Source organism: Oculina patagonica, chromosome 2 (assembly GCF_052425735.1).
Source record: "Oculina patagonica isolate OP01 chromosome 2, crgOcupat, whole genome shotgun sequence".
NCBI lineage: Eukaryota > Metazoa > Cnidaria > Anthozoa > Scleractinia > Oculinidae > Oculina > Oculina patagonica.
The window spans coordinates 46,109,821-46,131,303 of NC_135759.1; the positions used below are offsets into that span (position 1 = coordinate 46,109,821).

Below are 21,483 nucleotides of genomic sequence, written 5' to 3' on the forward strand. Positions count from 1 at the left end.
AGTGAAGAACAAAACTCTGAAAATGTTCATCCCTGTGTCATCATCCATCACCTTACCCTCCCCTCCCCAATGATATTGAACTCGACCAGAAATCAAAGATGGCGGTAACGCTGGTGAAAGTTGCTGGCAAGTTAACCATCGGAGGTTTTGCTTTGTATGGTTTGTCAGAAGTACTAAGCTCACAAGATAACACGATCAAACAAATTTCAATGCTGGACAGTAAAACTCGTGAAAATATTCCCGTCAATTTACCAGAGGTGAGTTTTCAAGATATTTGCAGTCAATCTCGCCATAATTTGCTTGACTGGTTTGTCGCCCGAGATGACTGGTCTAACCTAAGCAGTGGAAAAATTAACATTATAAGTAAACTGTTTTATTGTCTTACTTTTTGAACGAAATTTAATTACTCAGTATACCTGCCAGCTCTCACGCCTTAGGCGTGAGTCTCACGCCTGCAAGTTAAAAACTTCGATCTCACACTAACTCACGCTTAAGCCTCGATCAAACGGTCATGATAGTTGTTGATAGTTCGCTGCTTCCAACTATCATTCACTATCATATTGACTATCATGTTTGCGATCAAACGCTTCATGATAGTTGACCCGCTCGCGCATTTCATTCTTGCTTTTCTCGTTCTCAACTCCACTATCACTCGGTGCAGAAATGTTTTCATGTTTTTTTCTTGTTTCCGATGCTTTCACGCCACCTCTTGCTTTTGGCAGTGATATTTTCAGTGCTTTCTCAACGCTGTTTTTACTCTTCTTCTTCCCACTTACTTTCTCGTTTTCAGTTTCACTATAGTCCAAATATTAATCTAAATTTCGGTTTTCTTCTTCGACGCACGATATAATTTCCTTTGCGGAAGCCATGAATCTTGGATTGAGCCCGTCTTTGACTGAACCACTGACCGATAAACTATCATCCCCGCGATCAAACGGTAAAAACTATCATCAACTATCATGTCGAATTTGAGCACGTCCAAACTGCATGATAGTTGATGATAGTTGATGATAGTGCATGATAGTTCGTGTTCAAACGCGCGTGATAGTTGGAACTCTCATCAACTATCATCAACTATCATGACCGTTTTACCGGGGCTTAACGAACCAATTTCTCACGCCTCAGGACGCCTAGTCAAAAAATGTGAGTTATTATGACCATAACCGACACACTTTTCAAAAATATGTTTACTCAAACCAATGTGAGAAAAGAAAACTCCATGTAAAATAGTTAAATGACGATACTTTCCCCCGAAATCTCAGAATGACAAGAAAAGCATTGGGTACGAGGTCGTGTTTAGCAAAATGCGTCCACGCACTGAGATCGCGATATGTTCGGAACGTCTTCAGAATACTTCGGACGTCTTCGGAAAACTTTGGAAATGGACGTATCGTCTTCGGAAATCCTGGCACTCTAAGGATAAAAATCTCACGCCTTTGACTCAAAGGCATGAGATTTTTTTCCCGAGAGTGGCAGGATTTTCAACGACATCTGAAGCATTCCGAAGATGTCCGAATTTTTTTCCGAAGACATTCCGAACATAACCCGATCCTAGTGCGTGGACCTTTGGAATGTGTATCGTTTATGGTTGTCATAAGAAATATGTTCGTAAGCGTGATTTGGCGTGAGATTGAACTTTTCAACTCGCAGGCGTGAGTTGCGTGAGAGTTGGCAGGTGTAACATAAGCTTGGCAAACTGTATGTTAAACAGTGAGGATGATAAACACTTAATGACTGGCCCTAAGGGTAACAGTGAGTTTTGTTTCCCAGAGGCCATCAATGTCACCTGCGGCAAAGCCAAGTGGAACATATTTTGAGGATCAAGGGGAAACAAAACTCATTGCTATTGATTTATTGAGTTTTGTTTTAGTGTGTCATGTGATATGGTTCCATCCAATAGAAAGCTGCATTTCATGTGAGGGATACAACAATTTACATTGTCACCTTGGCATTCCCTGTCACTACACAAACTGAATGCTTACCATATTGTAGACTGATAGCAGAAATCAAATGGTGTGGAGATTGTCTAGAATTCTTTCTAAAAATTCTGGATTATCTCCAGATGTACTCCTTTTCTACCGACAAGACTATTTAGCAAGCCAGAGACTTTCTTAGCTTTGACAAGAAATCAAGACTCTGTGACAGCATGACCAAAAATTTGTGACCAAAAACTGTTGCTACAACTGTCCAGCACCTCCTCTCACAATGATAGTGATCTGCCAAATGTCAGCAGGAGTTTCAAAAAAGACACCCAATGACTAGCAAAATAATGAGATAGTTTGAATAATCACACTTAGAAAATGCTTTTAACATTTGGAGAAAGAACCCAAAGAAAATGATGAAATGATGGATAGGTATTTACTCCCAAAATCAACTGACCAGCTGGAGGAGATGGAAAGTACCAACTGAATCATGCTACTAACCACAACTGACATTGTTAAGCCCGCCGATAAGCCAATTTTTTGTTGTAGAACAGAAGATGTTCTATCAGAGTCAACAAATCATCAGGCCCAACAAATCGTTTAGGTCCGCCACACACTAGCGGACAAGGCCCGACAAGACATTCTGAGATCTAGCACTGCCAGATATTGTCCAACAAGGCCCCATCTTGTCATAGACTTATCTGAATTCACCACCCACCAGCTGACAAGACAGTGAAGATATTGTCATGGCTGACGAAATAATTGGCTAGTGTGGGGTGGCCTTATTTCTCAAAAGGAAGCAGTAGAAATTTTCAACCATAAGTATTGTCAACAAAACTACCAAAACAAGTAATATACTCTTAGCCAAGCTCTGTATGTGCTGTAAATCTGTCATCAGGGTGGCTCCAAAAAATTTAAAAAAAAATGCCAACAACATAGAGGGGAAGTAAGGTTATGTTGGCCAGTAAACATCAAATTCTAGGTTCTCTGAGATGCTATTACCTTTCATCCTGGGAGCATTTGACAAGAAAATTAAGGGGACCAAAAAAAGAAAGGTTTTAAAGTTTCCTGATTTGGAGGAGGGGCATGGCACTCTTGGTCCTCCTCTTAAATCAACACGTGTAAATTATTACCTTACTGGGCAGAATGAATGAATGAATGAATGATGTGGGGTTGGGGGCGGTAATTATTAATAAGGTGTCACAATGCCATTGAGTGAAGGTGGAGGGAAGTAAAGGAGCACTCAACTCAGAAATTCAGAGATCTTCAGGTTATTTTTTTCTTTTCACAGATGCCAACTCGAACAAAAATAAAAAATTCCTGGAACAGTGGAGTACAGAGAGTATTCCTTGGACTGGAACAGGCACCACAGACTGCTTGGGAACTGGGCACAAGAGGAGCTTCCAATGCAAAAGATTTTATCAAAGAACAAATCAAATAAAGCTGGAATTCAATTTGACATGCGACATAAAATTGTTGAAACCATACAGATGTACTGAAGCTAAAGATCTGAACAATTTCTCATAGTTGTTTCACTGCGCCTTCATACAGTTGAGAAAATGTGTACTTCTACTAATAAAACTTTGATTACATTTTGGACAATATTTCCTTTTATTATCCATGAAAAATGTTACTAGAAACAATTTGTGAACAAGAACAAATCTTGATTGTTTGTTTATCATTGTATGCTGAATTACCTAAAAGAAATACAGGCAAAGGCAGAGTGCACGTGTAGACTCAGAGCTTTTGCTCAATAAATTGCCATTTCATGCCGTCTTCCATTTTTATATTATTTCTTTTTTTGATAATTCATCAATTTATTTATGGGCTCATCTTTAATGTAACAACTTGTGAAACTTGCCAGTGACATAAAACAAAGAACAACCCAGACAACAAAATAACCTCGAAACAATATAGAATAGGAAAACAATAGCTCCAAAAAAGCAAAGAAAAAAGTTTCTTATACCGAGGGAAACCCTAAATAAGTCTTTCTTTCCAATGACATTCAAAGAAGAGTGATTGGGTAAATTGAGCTCGAAATATGCTAGAAAATCCTTAGAATTGTAATTGAAAAACTCAGAGAAAAGCTTGTCTCAGTTTTACCTTGGCTACAAAATGGAAAGGATTACTAAAGGCACACTTAAGCTTCCATGTTGTAAATGCCATTTTGAAAAGTCTGGATCTAGTTTACTCGTCACTGACCGGAAAAATTAATGTCAAATTTTCTTAAAACAACTCCAGCAGAAGGCAGACGGTTCCTTCATATCCCTTCCTGTACTTGTTTTCGATTTCCTTCGCCTAAAGCTCCTTCTTTGTCGCACGCTGTTTCCGCTCTAAACGAACCCGTCACAGAAGGAAGGTCAAACTCGTAAGACTACACGAAATGTCGGGCCGGCCGAAAAGTCGTGGTAGCGTGCAATGAAGATCCCATAAAGCTGGGTTTTGTTAGCTCGTATACAGTGCAACCTGGATCTGATCTGGGGCGACATTTTTGCTCGGTTCAGTTTCGTATGTTTATATGGGTCAAAGTTTCAGTAGATATGTCATTATTGGTGAAACTGCCGGTCAGGTGGAAAGTTGCCGCTGGACAAGAAACTTTACCCTACATCACACACACAAAAAAGACAATGCTTCATTTTGACAACCACTTTGCATTCTAGATATGCTTAAGTAATACCGAAAAAGCTTGGGTAATCTATAAAAACGATCAGCAATGTTGAAAGCGTCGTGAGTGTGATAAATGATGAAAGATGTTAAGTTTTCAGCTCGGTGAATAAATGATAAAGATGAAATGATCATTTTCGTCACAAGCACTTCATCTTTAACACCGAGCTGAAAATTAACCGTATTTCCTTATTTATAACATTTTGAACATTGCTTATCGTACTCAATTGGTCAAAATATAATTACCGTAATGATTCGATTTAGCGTCCGGGGCGCTTATTTACTTTTGGCACCTTAAGGGAGGGCGCTTGTTCTAGACAGGGCGCTTATTCGGGAAAGGGCGGCTATTTATTTTTTTTGCGAAACAACCAAATGTTCAAAACAAAACTCTAATATATATAAAATATCTAACAATAACATAAACTGTAACATAAACAAATTTTTGAAAGTTCAGTTACTTTTACAAGAATTGTTCATTATAGCTGTAAATATATACATGTACGGTACGGTGAATGCTTATTTTTTTTGACGTCGATGACTTCAGTAGGGGGAGTAAGCGACATTAGGAGCGCTTTTTCGAATAGGGACGCGTATAAGAATGGGGGCGCTTATTAGAATGGGGGCGCTTATTAGAACAGAATGGGGGCGCTTATTGGAATGGGGGCGCTTATAAGAATGGGGGTGCTTATAAGAATGGGGGCGCTTATTAGAATGGGGGCGCTTATTAGAATTGGGGCGCTTATTAGAATGGGGGCGCTTATTGGAATGGGGGCGCTTATAAAAATGGGGGTGCTTATAAGAATGGGGGCGCTTATTAGAATGGGGGCGCTTATTAGAATTGGGGCGCTTATTAGAATGGGGGCGCTTATTAGAATTGGGGCGCTTGGGCGCTTATTGAAATAGGGGCGCTTATAAGAATGGGGGCGCTTACTAGAATGGGGGTGCTTATTAGAGTGGGGGCGCTTATTAGAATGGGGGGCGCTTATTAGAATGGGGGCGCTTATTAGAATGGGGGCGCTTATTGGAATAGGGGCGCTTATTGGAATAGGGGCGCTTATTAACAAAAACACATTCGAAGGGGGGGGCGCTTATTGGAAGGAGGGCGCTAAATCGAATCATTACGATAATTTGATTTGAGATTCGACAACGGTAAACTACTACATAAGGCTTATTTTTGAGAAAACTTTTAACCAAAAAACGTTGTTTGTGATTTGCATTTTTATAAACCAAAGTTAAGATGCTATTTTAAAAATTTCTAACATTCTTTTTATCATGTTGAAATTCATACAATCTCAAAGCCTTTGTAACATTAAGAAAGTCAGGGCTCCTGGAAAGTAGATTGGCAATACTGTCACAGTATTTCAAAGTCAGGAGTGCGTACTTGACCGTCTCACTACACCAACACTTATGTTTTTATACCAACATACACTTATCCTTGAATGACGTTAACGTACAAAGGCCACCATGGCGCATGCCAAGAGCGCGATAACACTGACCACTTGACCCATGGCTCTGCTGTTTGTTCCTGTGCTTTTGAGCAATGCCGCATTATTGCAGAGATCACCGCTACAACAGGACACTATACATTCAAAGCCTTTTCGTTTGCAGTACTTCTCGATATCTGCACATTGTGCTTCCGATATACAACCTTTGGAAAAACTTGAAATGGACATTCCCTCCTTGTGGTAGCTACTAATGGCAAGGAAACAGCGGTCTTGACCAAATACACAATGCTTCACAACCTTGACATGTGCACAGTCATCCCAGCTCTTGGTGCTGATACACTGATAGCATTTCAAGTCATGTCCTATAAAAATAATCAATATTGGTAATTTTCATTCTTGTTCATTCGATAATATCCTCATAAACAGAATCAGTTTTTTCTCAGTTCTGTTCATATCTTGAACAATAAAATCTTATTCTTTACCCAACGTAAAGCAAATGCTTTACGCGTGCTTTTCTTGCTGAACAGGTTAGATAACTAATATCGAGATGGCAATTAAAAAGAGACGACGCGACGTAAGACTAGCAGCCAAGTTCCAATTCTTTAGAAAAACAACATTGATGGTGCGTGGCAAGTTATATGAATTAGCTTTCGAATAAAAGTATGACTGAAATAGCTAGACTCGGAAATTCAACGATTCCCAAAACGCCTCAATCCAGTTACTAGGAGAATTTCTTTTTAATTAGGCCATCTTAATAAAATGTTTCGTTTCCCATCGCCCCGTCTCTTGTGATGGTGGGTCGGTCGGTCGGGCAAAAAAAAAAAGAATAAACACTTGAAGGGTTCTGGGTTCCAGAAAGGCCGGGCTGCTAACTAAGAAAGCCTGATTACAAAGTCAACTCGAAAACGTGGTCTTTTCGTTCGTTATTCCTTAACAGTCTTTAAATAACGTAGTATCGATGTTTATTAAAGACAAAGACATCACATCATACCAATTGTTGTTAATAAAACAAGATCGTGTGCTTGTAAATTGAAGTACTTGCCTCTTTGACTAGTGAATATGGATTTTTTTTTTACTTTTCGAAAAAAATGGGTCGGTCGGGCGATGGGAAACGAAACATTTTATTGGAATGGCCTTATATGACTTCTTACCTATTAAATTCTGCGCCAATATATCAAAGAAAACAAATCGTGTTTGCAGTGACTGTTTTTGTTGTATCTGACTTAGTAAATTGCATCACGGTTGTTTATCGCAAATTTTGGTGTTTACTACATCCGACGATTTAATTTCGCCACGGGTTGAAACGCCTTCAGCGATTGTTGACTGTTTTCGTGGCCTGCGAACGCAGACAGATTTTGAATAAGGCTTGCTTCATGTGTTAGCAAAACTCTAGAAAATGATTGCCTTTTGCGACAGAACTGAACGCCAGATCCTTCCAGCAAGAGCCCTGACTCAGTACTCTGGATATTACTTAGCTTAGCAGACAGAGAAAGGTATCCTATTGACTTACCAGTGGCGGTACAGAAAACAAAGGCAAAAACAAAAACTGTCTTCATAGACTTCAACATCTTGTTCGTCTTCTTTGTTAGTTGGTGGCGCAGTGTCGCCTTTGCATTTCCAGTGAATTGAATAATGGCGGGAAACTGGGTGCGCGGGGCTTGATGGTTCGACGGTGGAACGCCGAGAGAACGAAGTCCAATCAAGAAGGGAGGCCTGGGGACGCGACCAGGACGCGACAGAATCCGGCGGCGGTCGGCTGGGAAGTCTTACAAGTTGTCAAGCATTTTACCGCAAAACAATGAGTAAGTATTATCTTGTTCTAGTATCGAGTATTCATGCCACATATCACAGATTAACAGCCATTTCGCTCAGATGAAAATATGATTATGATACTCTAAAAAAGGTGGTCCTCGCGGTTTCAACTAGCCTCCCACGCAGTCGTTCTTAGAACGACTGCGTGGCAGGCTAGGTCTCAACTTGAGTGCCGAGAATTTCTTATTATCCAAGATTATTTGCGATGCAATGAAACACCCAAACAGCGTGGAACAGCCACGATGGGGTGTTGCAAGTGATTACGCAAGAATAGAACCCTGATAGAACCATACAACAAAGTATGATTGAATCTGCGCTTTAATGCCTCTTACGAAAGTGATATTGGAAAACCGCATAGAGCAACAGGGTGCTGGTGTGGGGAAGACTAGTTTCTGCTATCTTCACGCAAGCACAGTGTTAGAGCCCAAGCACCGTAAACTACTTCATGATTTCACTGGATGTAAATAAAAATTACTACAGTAGTTTTCTTGTTTCTATTTTTGACTTTTATTTTCAAGTTGCACAGTGTTTCGGCAGCTCCTTCACCAAGCGGGATTTTTATTCTGAAAACAAACAAAAAACATATAAAACGTCAGGATTTACAGAAAAATGGATTCAGAGTAGACTACAAGCATTCCCTCTAAGAAAAGAAATAAAGACCAAGAGCCGAGTGCAAGTAAACGGAAATAAGATCAAATGGTCAGCGGTTGGGAATGCTGCTATAACATCTGAAAGACGGATTGTCCACCATCTTCCTTCAGACAATGTTTGTTTTAAAAGGACAAGTCGTTATAATATCAGTAAAAAAAGATCTAACGTAATTCCAATCTTCCGATGTGCTGTTTCCTCTTTTGTCAATCGCTACCTGTGAAAGCACCCAGTGCAGCCAGTGTCTAAAAATACTAAAAGTAATTGACTACCACTGATCTTAAAGTAGGTGGATAAAAAGTCATTCGCCGGTGGAGGACTACGAAATTCACAGGATTGAATTTTTCATTAAAATCAAGTCAAGTTCTACCTAGCACAGTCCGCAGCTCTTCCTGCATTTTTGCTTGACAACGTCCATAGTCTTGCAATCGCCACGAGGAACGTGGTAATTACAATAGCGACCGGTATCCACGCAGTTCTCTAAATAAAAAACAAACATGATTATCACACAAATGCACAAAATATCATGGGATAAATACTGTAGAGAGCAAACGTTTGATTTTGTAAGCAAAATTTGACGAGTGTAACATTCTAAGAAAAAGATACTCTTTTTCTGTCGGAATGCCCTTTCCGAGTTAACTTGCATTGGTGTGCGATTTTATCTAAGAGGTTACTAAGAAATAAAATGAGAATTTCCTTCAAATGGCGCTGTTTTCTTCAAGTTTGGTTTTTGGACTGGACTGAAGGAGCGATGACGTCTTGATAAATGGGAATGGGAAAGAGAGTGTTCTATTATTTACAAGGCTCCAAGTATGGAGTCTTATGGCGCTGTCTAAACAAATAACGGGAAAGGAGGAATCATTGCAGATGTGAAAAAATAGAAGGTGTTGCATGGAAGTCATGGCTAGGGCTTTGCACAAGTTGCTCGGCAACTTTTTGGCAACTTTTCATATTTCGAGCAACTTTTTCCCCTTCGAGCAACTTTTTTCCTTTCGAGCAACTTGCTGCATTTTGAGGAATTTCTGGACCGAAGATCTCCGAAGATTATTCGAGTGTTGGTCAAAAGCAATACGAACGTTTCCGAAGATTTGCGAAGTTTGCCGAAGAATTTCGAAAAACAGGACGTCACAGATATCCGGCTTCACGATTTTTCTCAGTTAAAGAAATAATCCTTGTTATTTAACAACTGTTCCCCTTAATATGTTATTTAGATACTTCTTTTGCTGTAAAATTGCATAAAACTGCTTCGAAATCTTACCCTCAAGGAAAAAATAAGCATATATTTAGAGAAATTCTCTTGATTAAAACCAGCGTTTTTTATATTTTGGAGCAACTTTCGAGCAACTTTTATTATCGGAAGCAAATTTTTTGGATCTTTGGAGCAACTTTTGAGCAACTTTTCTAGAAATTACGGGCAACTTTTTGGGAAATCTCGAGCAACTTGTGGAAAGCCCTAGCCATGGCCTGTGCTATACAGTTTCAAATACACTTGTCAGGCAGTGGTGCAAAGAACATTCAGCGAAAATTACTTAAAAAATTGTACACTAACGAAAAATACGTTGTGATAAATATTCCTTACCCGGTGGGGGTGGGGGTGGATTTCCGCCACCTCCTCCATTACATTTGTACATCAAATTTGCTTGTTGAATGTCTATTTTACTCAAGTAGCTTCGGTTGCCGATCCTTGCCTGTTTTAGAATAGAAAGTTGGTATATTAAAGAATTAAATCATTCAAATGACGCATGTAAATATTAGATACTGCAGTCTCGTCAGCAATACGTTTCCATACGGAACCGAACCATTTTAAGTAATCCTGTTTTTTTTTGTTATCAATTGATTTATCATTTCCAATGCATCTTAAGCTGTTGAAAATTTTTTAAAAGTAAAATACCGTATTTACTCGGATAAGCGCCCCCCCTCCCCCCCCCCACCCCCGAATAAGCGCCGCCGCAAGAGGCGAATAGTGACAATCAAAAAACGTTATTTCAATTAATGTAAAGGATTAGATTCTTGGTGGCGTCGAAATTTTTAATAAGCGCCTCCCTCAAATAAGCGCCGCCCTCGAATAAGCGCAGCACCTGAGGCGCGAAAAATTAAATAAGCGCCGCGGCGCTTATTCGAGTAAATACGGTACAGAGAGTTCTTAAATGTATCAAGTGTTAGTCGATCAGTTCGTGGTACCAAAATCCCAGACGTCTATGAATTATATTGTTACTTTACAAAAAAGAAAAAAATACAAAGGCAAGGCAAAGATCAGTGATCGTACCCCTTGTTTTCTCGGCTGGATGGTATATCTGTTATTGCGGCTGAACTCTTTAGGTGCGTAGTGCATAATGCTGTCATAGTCGTATGGTGTTCCGAGGGAATCGATGGTTGACCGCGGATATTTATTGAAGTTGAACAATTGATCTGAAATGCAAAATAAGTTAGTTAGTTAAGTTAGTTAGTTAATGAGTTAGTTTTTAATGATTCTTAGTTTTTATTTCCATTTTTACAGCTTAGCTATTTTATTTGTTAGTATTTCCGTTTATCACTTATGTAAATTTTTTAAGTAAATTTCACTTTTTAATAATATTTTTACTGTAAAGCGCCATGAGCCATGGATATGGCGCTATATAAATCTTTTATTAATAAAGGTCTGTTAGTAAAAATTACTCATTCAATAAAAAAGGGAATTTGCATTACTGAGAACCCAAAGTTTTCTTGCATCCCAACAATAATAAATAATTTTTGACTCTAGAAACGTTTAACAAAATATATTGAAGCTGGTGCGGTGAAATTGCATTTTGCATTTTGCCATCCAATTCTGAAGAAAAATCTTTTTCCCTAATACAAGAAACGCTCGCTCGTACGCTAGTGACATGGCTACAGTACGAAAGGGGAAAAATATTTTACGAACGGTTTAAGCAAAATCGACTGATAAGGTTTTTTAGGGAAACTTGGGCTATGCCGGCTTGACTGCCCTTGTAAAGGTTTCTTTGAAAGCTAAACCAAAAAACATCCACCAGAAAAAGGGATGGTTACACAGTTACACATGGTTATTTCACATCTTTAATGACAACATTGAATTTATAAATTAAGGTCGCGCAGGACCCTTGCTCATTAATAAATTCATTAGCCAAATTTCCTGACGGGGTGCTATCTTGAAAAGCTTTAATTCGCTAAATTTTGAACATCGATTCCTCTAAAATTTATCAAGGATATTAAGGGATGATGGAATTACATCATGATTTTCTTTTTACTGAGAGATGACCGTTGACTGTGATGTTACAAGCTCCAAAAAGTTTAACTGCAGATAATGCGATTTTGTGTCCAAGTTTTCAGCTAGAACAGCACACCGGATTAAATGATTATAAAACCTAGTGATAAATCATAACCTCTTTTGTGTTCTGACAAGAACGAAATTTTCGATTTCAAAAACTGCTTGGAGTTTATGGCTTTAAAGAGAGTAGAAATGTGTAATCTAAACTTTGAAACGTGCCACCTTGATTTTGAGAAGGAAATTTCAAAATTCGCTCTTATCAGAACACAAAAGAATACACCAAGTTTGTGTTCCTCGAAGATCAACTCCTGAAAGTCTATATCGGCAGAGAAAACTTGGACACAAAATTGCAGGTTTTTAGGCTTCCGAAGACCTTCCGAGTCAATGTTTACAATAACGTGTGCTATATTCAAAGCTTTGAATATAATTATGATAATTCGCTTTGTCCCAGCGCACGAGACACAAAGCTAAGAACAATAGCGCGTAATTACTTGTACAAAGAACCGTAAGAAAATAATATTATGAATATTTCGTTTGTTTTCGGCTTCAGTCGTCGCAGTTCGTGCATACTCTTTAAATCATTACACACATAATGACTGCAAGGGTCCTGCGCGACCTTAATAACATTATAATTCTGATTATCGATGAAGAGGTTAAATTGGCGGGAATACTACTGAAAATGAAGTGTCACTCTCTTACTAGGTATGACGTTTTGCCTGTAAATGACGACGTAATCATCCCTGTCAGGTCGTGACTGCTCGTGATACAAACCAAGGGCGTGACCTACAAAGACACAGCAGACAGCTTGAAACATGCTGCAACTTTAAACTTCAAAGCCATTTCCCTTACTACATGGTCGTGATCGCGCTATATGATTTTTTTTCACCCACCAATCTCATGAGCTACAATTCCTGGAGTCCAGCAGCCCCTGGCCAAGTTAATGTTTTGCGGATTTCCTCTCTGGCCGATCCATGAAGAACATCTGCAACGGTTTAACGTAAGTAGCGATCATTATCAAGACAAAAAACTAGGAATTATAGGGTATAGAAAATTTTGTCGAACTCTCGGATATTGAAATCTGCGTTCGCACTAACGTTATAACAACATAACAAAATTTAAGAAATTCACCTTATGTCAAAATAATATTTTGTTAAATCGTGAATTTTTGCATTGAAGCAGATTCGGCTGTCTTTTGTTCAGCGATCCCTGAGTGTCGCAGCTTTACCTACCCTTGTCCCATTTGAAAATAAGCGTAACTTCTCTCATTCTGCCGTCGTTCTCTGAACTTGATGCATGTTTTTGAGGCCCACATGTTGATCCCTTTGCGGATGACGTCCATGGCGTGGGAATATCGTCCTGAAATCAAATGTGTTCAAACCTTTTAAGTTGAGATACTGATATTCAATACGAATACGGTTCGTGGATATTTTTATTTTTTTTTTAACTTTTTTATTTATTTTCATTTTTATTTTTTTTCTGTAGTTGCCTCTGTAGTTGGCTAAGGTTCAAGCTCCAGATAAAATTTCAAATCTTCTTTAACTTAACTTTATGCTCGTTTTAGAAACATAAAATGAGAATTAGACATAGTCGGTTCTTAAAGATATTGATTATGTGGTTGCTGTGAACTAAGTGGTAATATTTGGGGGAGGGGGATGGCCTTTGCCTCAGTATGAAAATTCAAAATGCGTGGATCGGCGTCCGAAACCAAAAATTCTAGCCTCTAAAGAGAAGGAGCGTAAGATCCTACTGGAGGTTTGCTGTGCTGAAAAGGTGGGTTGCTATCATTAAAAAATTTATTCATGAGAAGAAATCCAGTAGCACATTAGTGTTGTGTCCAAGATACTATACGCTAGTTACGACATACTTACTCAAACTATTGTGGATTGTGTAAACGAAAACCCCTCCTCGCCACAGTCCCCTTCTAGCTGAACCTCGGCTCAAGACTTGATCCACATCCCGCCCTGCCTCAGCTGCCGCTCGCTGCTCTGACGTCAGTAACATGTCACCTTCATACAAGTTTGGGTTGTTAACTCCAAGGTTCTCTGTTGAAGAATTACAAGTGTTGCTTACTTTTAGCCACGTTAAGGTAAATTTTTTTGTTCAAAAATTTCTACCCAGAAAAGTCTTCCATTTACAAAGAAATACGCACTAAAGCATTTTTTCAAACTGCAGGTGTAGAAAAGTTATTCTAGTTCCATGTAGCAAAGAACTGAACCATTTTACATGGTACAACGTATAGACAAAAGGCACTGTCTGTTGTTGATTCAAACTGGATTGATTCAAAGTACCGTAAAATTCGCAATAACGACTAAAAAACGAAAGGGTTAATTTGGGTAGGCGTTATTTATGGGAGAGGTATTATTACGGATATATCAGTAAATAAAATGCCTGTTTCATTTGGAGTTTTTAAGTTGCAAATGAGAAAACCATGTGTAAACTCGAAAAATGTAACTTATATTTTTCGTGAACATGTTAATAACAGCTCTACCATGTTAAAACTTTTGTTTGTATTCCCTGTTTGTATTATCACTTGACAACCTCGCCAATAGTTTGTAGTTTTTTTCAGTTTCTATTCGAAGGCTACTGACGAGTATTCGCAAGGGAGGTAGAGTTCACGTATAACTAGTATCGATTAAGTAAAACACTTTACAATAAAAATTTGCGATAAGACATTATTAACATTATTAACATTATATAATGTTTTTAGCGAATGTCTTATCGCAAATTTTTCGCTAAAGGAGGTAGAGTTATTGTATTATTTTTTTATTATTTTCTTGTTTTGTTTGATTGGGGGGAGGGAGGTCTCATTTTTGGGAGAAGCTTATAATTGATTTGTTTGGCATGTTTTTAATGCAGTAGATGATCTTTTTCACTACTGTCTCAATGAATTCTTTAAAAAAAGTTAAACGGAAGGAGGTTCCTTGGGCTCTTTGGGCTTAAGCCCCTCTTTTGTGATGAAAAATATGCAAGACAGGAATTGCCAAAAAATTTCCTCATCTTTTTTGAGCCAAAGAAGTACTTTAACAACCGGTATATACTAACCTTCTGGACTATGCATACGTGACAGACAAGGAGCCGCTAAGAACACAAGTATCAGAAGAAACTTCATCCTGATCCCCTTGTTGTGTTTTCCTTTTCGCGCTCGATTGTAGACCGTTCCACTAAGAAAGGAAACAGAACTGATCGTTATATTTTTAACTCCTTCTGCTTTTGTGATGTTTTTTTTGTTTCTTCAGCTGAAAAATGTTAAACACAGCTTTTTTTACTATTTCAATATTCCAATCTGTTGTGTTTTTGGAATTCTTCGATGTTATTAAATTCTATCTCAGTTGGAACCGCTGTTTCAATAAAACATAACATGACTCTTTTTGATATTCGTTAACTACTGCTAAGTCATATGGTATTACGAAACTGACACGTTTTTCAGAATTTCATTTTTCACATTTAACACTTAATGACTGGTTCCGAAGAGAACAGTTGATTTCAAACCCCGACGATGTCAAGGTTGAGATTCGAGGGAAACAAGATTATCTGGTTTCTCGAGCGACCAGTCATTAAATGATTTGTTATTTCCCTTGTATAGCACAACAAAAACATTTTAGAAGCTGCAACATGTAATGTCATGAACTTCTGGAAATGTGCGACTTTTGGGGGAAAACAGTTTTACTTTTAAATTTCATATGACATATCGAAGTAGCCACTGAGAACCTCGATAAACATTTGTAAAAACTGAAAGACTTGCTGCAACATTAATTTCTCGAGTAAGGGGGTTTTTGAAATAAGACTTTTTTGATGGTGAACATCTGCTGCGAAGATTTGTTTAATACTGTGCACACATACTTCAGTTTAGTTGTAATTTTCACTTTTGTTAGAATTGTTGTCAGTTAAGCAACTATGTCGAAGTCACGATTGCAAACGTGAAATATGCTCAATATTGCTCAAACTTTACCATCACAGTTTTTATATCTGAACTAACTTCAAAACTCTCAAAGGCTTCGGTTTTTTCAATATCCTTCTGAAAATCCATACAGTCAATTGTTATATTAGAAACCTCGAGCTCGCAATCTAATTTTTAATTTAAGGTTATTTGGCATTATTTAAAAACAAAACTTCAAATTTACGATTGCTAGTATAAAATGGAGAAACTTTCTTAAATTTCCGGTTTCGTCTGCCTTTGGAAGACATTTTACGCTCGTTGTGTCTCTTTCTAGACTACAGACAGAAGTATGAACGATTTGGATAAGGTCACAGAATGGAGGTGACAACCATTCTGTAAGGAAAACCTCACAAAAAGACTACGCACCTCATCAAGGAGTGGTAGCAATAACTTTATGCTAGAGCCAAGACAGCCGGCGATAAAAGTCTGGCTCATCCTTTTACCAAAATCAAACCGATCGATTAAAGTAATAAAAAAGTTATAAAAGGTGTTAGGCTCAACACTAAGATTTTTTAGACTAAACAACAGCACTTATCTTATTACAACAACAAAAAAAAAAACAGGAAGAGATCCTGTGAATTGTGTACTGTAAGAAGTTTTAGATTCGGCTTCTGGCTAATTAGTTGCGTAGTAAGCCCCCATTTAATGCACACCTGCAGGCGAGCACCACCGAGAAGCAAGAAATAATGATATTCACTTACCAAATAATATTAGCGGGTTTTTCTTCATGATTTGTCTTTTACTTGTGAGTCTCATGTTGTAATTCCAAAATGTACCCAGCAAAACCACTTTACGCCAAAGTTGTCATGAACATGTTAATAGCGATTCTAACCTCAGCCTCTGTGCTTGGTAATGGTTTCGTTCTCGCAGTTCTTGTTCGGTTTAAATCATTACGAACAGTTCCGAATATTCTTGTCGGCAATCTCGCTCTGGTGGATCTGTTAAACGCAGTCATGAACTTGCCGTTTCATATGATGTCTATTTCAGAGGTCAGTTGGTTCAGAGGAAAGACTTTAGCAATAATTGCAGTCCTAATTCACCGCGTCTTCATAACCCTGAACCTCACGTCAATGCTTGCCATGTTGGCAAATGTGTACTTGGGCATAGCGTTTGATTTTAAGTACTTAACATGGAAGACGACTAAGAAGGCTTTAGTCGGTGTTATTCTTATCTGGTTTATTAATTTCCTGGTGCTATTTTTGTTTGCAATCCCTTTACTCGACATTTACCTTCATGATGCTCATGTCAATGAATACAGAGCGGAGATATTTAAACAAGGAAAGAGTTTTGCTGCAGCGTTTGTGATATTATTTATTCTGTGTGGTGGAGTACTGGGATTCCTGACAACTCGCGCGATAAAGAAGAAGAAAAAGAAGGTATACATTGTCATATATTTTAATCACTTATATTTCATGTCAGGAAATTATATCGGTGAGCTATATGATTCATATATTAAAAAAACAGACTATGCAATGTATTTTTACAACAGTAGAATTTCGATTTTCGAACCTCCGAGGGAAGTGCCTTCCAAGGGAAACGAAAATTAGTTCGAGAAATCGAGAGTTTTGAGAAACCGTGGCTTTGAGAATTTGGGATTATACTGAATATTCGTGACGTAAATTTTGGTAGCTAATCGAAAAATGCCATACCGTATATCTAAGTTAATATTCAGGTTTTGCTTACTTCCTCGATAAAGCGCGTATGCAGATCTGATGGCCAAAGAAAGTTTCGAATTAATGCAAAAAGAGCTTTAGAGGATATTAAAAAATAACATTAATTGCAATAACATGATTACATATTAATTACATGGAATGCCAAACGTTAGATTCCAAGAAGAAAGAATTGCAAAAAAAAAATCATTTTCGACAGTCTTGGTTCTTTGTAAATGATTATTATTTTAGTATACCTATCTAAAGTATTTTTTAAACCTTTTTTACCCTTAAAATAGTTATTTTAAACTGAAGCAAATATCATGGCCATTATTATTTAGACGGAAATTCATTTTTTTTTTCATCGAAGCTAACTAAAGTCAGTCTGAAGATGTGAAAATTGGAAAGTGATTGATTCAGTTCTCAGTCAAAAACAGTTCCTCTCGCCTTCATTTCCTTTTTTCGCAGTCAGACTCAGTGAAAACCTTTTTGTGAAATAGCAGGCTGTTACTTTTCTTTTCGCGAACATTTCGAGAAGAAAGGAAATTTTCTTTGTAAAAACTGCGTAGGTGGACATTTAATTATCGCTGTAATGTGGATTAGGATCTTTGTAATGTACGTGGAATCAAATCCAAACTTGGATTCACCAAACAAACACAGTTTAAGTGGTGATTGGTTTCTTCTTTTACGGCCTGAAAAAATTTCCGTAATATGATGGGAGATGTGACAATGTTGTTCCTGAGCTACTCGTATACTATCAGCCGTTAGTATACGTGTTAGCGCGAGCCTGGTATGTATTCATGGGCCCGAAATTTTTATGACCTCCTCATAGAAACTTAGCTCATATTGTTAAATAATGAAAACGTTGTCATTTATTATTGCCATGTCGATGTATCAGTATCAAGTTATCCCGATTTATCAGAACATGAAGTCATACTGGGACCAACTTTAGCTATAATATTTTATCAAACGTTATCTTTTATTGCTCAGTTTTTTGTCTAACCACAGTTTTTTACTTTAAACTGTCACGACCAACGAGATACTATCTCTTCGCTTTTTCCTTTTTTTTTATCAGAGAGCAGAAATGAATTTACCTCCTCTTCAAGCCGAGGCTCGGCTGAAATGTGACATCAAAGCTATCACGACTATTGCCATCACCATAGCAACGTACTTCCTCTGTTATGTTCCTTCTATTGTTGTTGCTGTGGTCGGTCTGAAGCACGAAAACCAAGCGGAGCACTGGTTTGGTTTCACTGCCTGGTATTGCCTTTACATCTCAAGCACCGTGAACCCGATTATATACTATCTACGAACCAACCGGTTTCGTTCTGCTTTCAAGCAGTTTTTCAGAGATCCTCTTGGATCAAGCGACTTCAAAGAAAAGCCAAGCGGCCGTGGCACTGGGGTGAAACGAAAAGCTAACATTACTATCTCAAGAAAGAGGGATGGTATAAAAGCTAAAAGCGGCAAAACGCTTGAAGTTCAATTTGATGAAAACCAAAAACATTCAGGCGAAAAAAATAATGAAATGGTGATTTTAGCCATTAACAACCTAAGTACTCGGGATCCTTGCATTTCACTGCTTTCATTTATCTGGCGAAAATAGTGAATAAACGGGAAGCAACAAAACATAAAGCACAGAAGTCATGCGAACGAAAACGGGTGAGGACAAACGTGCGAGGGAATGAAAGAACTGCTCAAGGAATGTAGGCTCACAAATAAGCCCAAAGCACATATAGAGCAAATCTTCGTTCTTTTGAAATTACCGACTTAGTTATCAAGCTCAAGAGAAAAGATAACTTGTCAACAACGAAGACGAAAACAACAACACCAACAACAACAACCTTTATTCCCAGTCAGGTGTTAACTTTGTACCCACTCGGCGTGTTCCATTGGAAATATGCAAATCTGATTGGTTCTCTCATCGCTGTCTATCTGTGCTTGAAAGGAAAAATAGTCCTGGCTTAGTTTTTTGGACTCCGATCCTAGCGTCTACTAAAACAATCAGAATACTGATGAGCAGCAGTCACTCACTTCCTGAAAACTCGGTCTCGCAGTGTACAACTATGCTGAAATTGTTAATTAGCAAACAAAGCAATAAATAATGGTTGTATAACATGAAAATCACAAGGATAAAGACGATCCAGTAAACCAATCAAAACTTTAAGTAAGTATGCATGTGACTCGGCACTTGACATTTTGCACCGTTGGTTGTTGAACAAACTCGTTCCACTGAACTTTGGCGTGAGCTAGGCGACGATAAGATTTATAGGTGATGGCGGCTGCACGCCTTATCAGGACGCTCTACTTCTTCAACGTTTCTATCGTAATTCTCTTGCTCTAAAACAGAGAACAAAGAACAGTAACAACAGTAGTGCAACAATGCAATTGTAACTGTATAGTGTTTTAGATGTATTATGCGTTATCTAGATTTTAGTTTAGATTTTAAACAAGATTATAATTTAAGTATTTGTAGATCAGTGAAGAGCCACCTTGTGGAAATGCTACAAATAAACTTTTATCATCAACAACAACATCATCACAGATCTCTCAAATCTCGCGATTTTGCCGTGAGACTCACGGTGTTCACTTTAATCTCAAAATGACACTCAGAAATCTCATGGAAAACAGGGTCACAAGTCACTTGATTAGCACCTAGATCTAGTTATTTTTTGTCCGTCAGTTGATCAAGACAAAAAAATCTCCCGGTTTTTACTGAATTCTCCAGATTGTTTGACCTCAATCTCCAGATTTCAAGTGCTTTGAGGTTGGAGTAGCGAGTGGAAACAATGTAAGCTATAGGAAAAGAAAACCCTGCCATTTTACACTTAAAGTGGTAAAGTATTCCTAAAGAACTGCCTCATGAAGAATGCTGAAAATAGCATTTTAGACATAAGGCATAAGACGTAACTTTTTCAAGTGGTCATGCACTTAGCCGTCTTAGCTACATGAAGAGTTTACGGTGCAGCTAATTCGCAGGCATGCCACTGGAGCTTCTAGATGTCAAAATGTTAGGGGAAAGCATGCGCTTCTCTCGCGCGGTTTTGTGACCCGCGCGAAAAGCCGCGTTTCGCCGGCCTAGCGTGGGCCTGCCGCAGGCGAGGAAGAAAAGCTCTGATATCCAGGGGTATTGCCTTCGACGCTAGCAAGATTTAGCTCGATTTTGATTTACCAGCAGCTAGAAAACGTGTTTCAAAAATGCGGGGAATTTGTTGGTCTTTGGTCCCTAATAAATGGACATAAATTGGCTCGATGGTACGTGTGAAAAAAAAAAATCCCAAACGGAGCAAATCGAATAAGTCGTTTATATACGAGTGGGGTTTAACATGCATTGATTAAGAACATCGTGCATTCACATTATTAAACAACAAAAAAAGCTTCAAGCCCAGTCAGTTGTATGAACAGTAAACGACTTTTAGCCTATTCATTCTACGAATGTTTGTTTTCAGCGAGTGAAAATACCATTAAAAACCTTTGAATATTGACACCTAAAAGTACGTACTCAACGATCGTACTTTACTCTTTCGTCAGTACATATTCACTTAGTAATTGAAAATTACTTCATAACAAATATTTTATCTTTTGAAGATGCACTTCCGTCCATCTTTCGAAGTATAAAGTCACTATATTTGAAATGCAGTGTATTAGCGGGTTGAAACTTGTCTGAAGACCTTGTGTTTGCTTTCGGAAAGTGCGGTTCGCTGAGCGACTCTGTTGTTTCTTTGCTCTTTGCAGTAACTTTCTTGATATCATTGTCTGTAGTTTTCAGCTTAATAAACGGAAGTTTCACAGCATCACTAACAAACATGTCTCTGTACTTTTCTTTTTTCCTTTTCGAGGGTTTCGCATAAGGATCTCTGCATACAAGTGGCCTATATCTCTGGACGTCGATTTCTGGCAATTTGAAGTGAAAGTTCGCTTTGTTGTAAATGCCGTAATTATCGACCTCGTGTACTGTTGCCAAATTCTCCGCGAAGCAAACTTTTGCTTTGTTAAAATCCGGTTTGTTTCTGTTCTGAAAATACATTGAAGTTCGGCGATACTTTGACTTCATCGCCGTACCGTCTCGAGGCGTCCAGTTCAACAACGTTTGCGAAGTCATCCCGCCATTTTCTGTACAAGTTTGTTGTCAGTTCTTTGGATA

The 21,483-nt window shown here is 38.3% G+C and overlaps 4 protein-coding genes across 4 annotated transcripts; 2 read left to right on the forward strand and 2 right to left on the reverse strand.

Moving 5' to 3' along the window:
- The first annotated feature begins 80 nt into the window (after window positions 1-80).
- LOC144642110 (uncharacterized) lies at window positions 81-3,703 on the forward strand. Its single transcript, XM_078501101.1, has 2 exons — window positions 81-257; window positions 3,214-3,703. Exons 1-2 carry the CDS (start codon window positions 99-101, stop codon window positions 3,361-3,363), a joined length of 309 nt encoding a protein of 102 aa, XP_078357227.1. The 5' UTR covers window positions 81-98; the 3' UTR covers window positions 3,364-3,703.
- A 2,103-nt stretch (window positions 3,704-5,806) lies between these two features.
- Window positions 5,807-7,670, reverse strand: LOC144644942 (uncharacterized). Its single transcript, XM_078504521.1, has 2 exons — window positions 7,542-7,670; window positions 5,807-6,393 (listed from the first exon to the last, which is right to left on the reverse strand). Exons 1-2 carry the CDS (start codon window positions 7,597-7,599, stop codon window positions 6,032-6,034), a joined length of 420 nt encoding a protein of 139 aa, XP_078360647.1. The 5' UTR covers window positions 7,600-7,670; the 3' UTR covers window positions 5,807-6,031.
- A 656-nt stretch (window positions 7,671-8,326) lies between these two features.
- Window positions 8,327-15,027, reverse strand: LOC144644919 (astacin-like metalloprotease toxin 1). Its single transcript, XM_078504487.1, has 9 exons — window positions 14,796-15,027; window positions 13,622-13,795; window positions 12,983-13,109; window positions 12,644-12,735; window positions 12,453-12,536; window positions 10,758-10,900; window positions 10,071-10,179; window positions 8,862-8,971; window positions 8,327-8,406 (listed from the first exon to the last, which is right to left on the reverse strand). The coding sequence occupies exons 1-8, from the start codon at window positions 14,860-14,862 to the stop codon at window positions 8,862-8,864; spliced, it is 906 nt and encodes a 301-aa protein (XP_078360613.1). The 5' UTR covers window positions 14,863-15,027; the 3' UTR covers window positions 8,327-8,406.
- A 747-nt stretch (window positions 15,028-15,774) lies between these two features.
- Window positions 15,775-19,692, forward strand: LOC144644918 (beta-2 adrenergic receptor-like). Its single transcript, XM_078504486.1, has 2 exons — window positions 15,775-17,066; window positions 18,415-19,692. Exons 1-2 carry the CDS (start codon window positions 16,461-16,463, stop codon window positions 18,943-18,945), a joined length of 1,137 nt encoding a protein of 378 aa, XP_078360612.1. The 5' UTR covers window positions 15,775-16,460; the 3' UTR covers window positions 18,946-19,692.
- The last annotated feature ends 1,791 nt before the right edge of the window (window positions 19,693-21,483 follow it).

What these genes read in the sequence shown, in the direction of transcription:
- LOC144644942 (XM_078504521.1), bottom strand. Translation starts at nt 7,599, where the DNA reads ATGTTGAAGTCTATGAAGACAGTTTTTGTTTTTGCCTTTGTTTTCTGT. An exon ending in TGTTTTCTGTACCGCCACTG is followed by an intron (nt 6,394 to 7,541) that starts GTAAGTCAATAG and finishes TTATTTTTATAG; the next exon opens with GACATGACTTGAAATGCTAT.
- LOC144642110 (XM_078501101.1), top strand. Translation starts at nt 99, where the DNA reads ATGGCGGTAACGCTGGTGAAAGTTGCTGGCAAGTTAACCATCGGAGGT. An exon ending in TTCCCGTCAATTTACCAGAG is followed by an intron (nt 258 to 3,213) that starts GTGAGTTTTCAA and finishes TTCTTTTCACAG; the next exon opens with ATGCCAACTCGAACAAAAAT.
- LOC144644918 (XM_078504486.1), top strand. Translation starts at nt 16,461, where the DNA reads ATGTACCCAGCAAAACCACTTTACGCCAAAGTTGTCATGAACATGTTA. An exon ending in TAAAGAAGAAGAAAAAGAAG is followed by an intron (nt 17,067 to 18,414) that starts GTATACATTGTC and finishes TTTTTTTATCAG; the next exon opens with AGAGCAGAAATGAATTTACC.
- LOC144644919 (XM_078504487.1), bottom strand. Translation starts at nt 14,862, where the DNA reads ATGAAGTTTCTTCTGATACTTGTGTTCTTAGCGGCTCCTTGTCTGTCA. An exon ending in TATTTTCAAATGGGACAAGG is followed by an intron (nt 12,736 to 12,982) that starts GTAGGTAAAGCT and finishes AAACCGTTGCAG; the next exon opens with ATGTTCTTCATGGATCGGCC. An exon ending in TCCAGCCGAGAAAACAAGGG is followed by an intron (nt 10,180 to 10,757) that starts GTACGATCACTG and finishes ATTCTAAAACAG; the next exon opens with GCAAGGATCGGCAACCGAAG.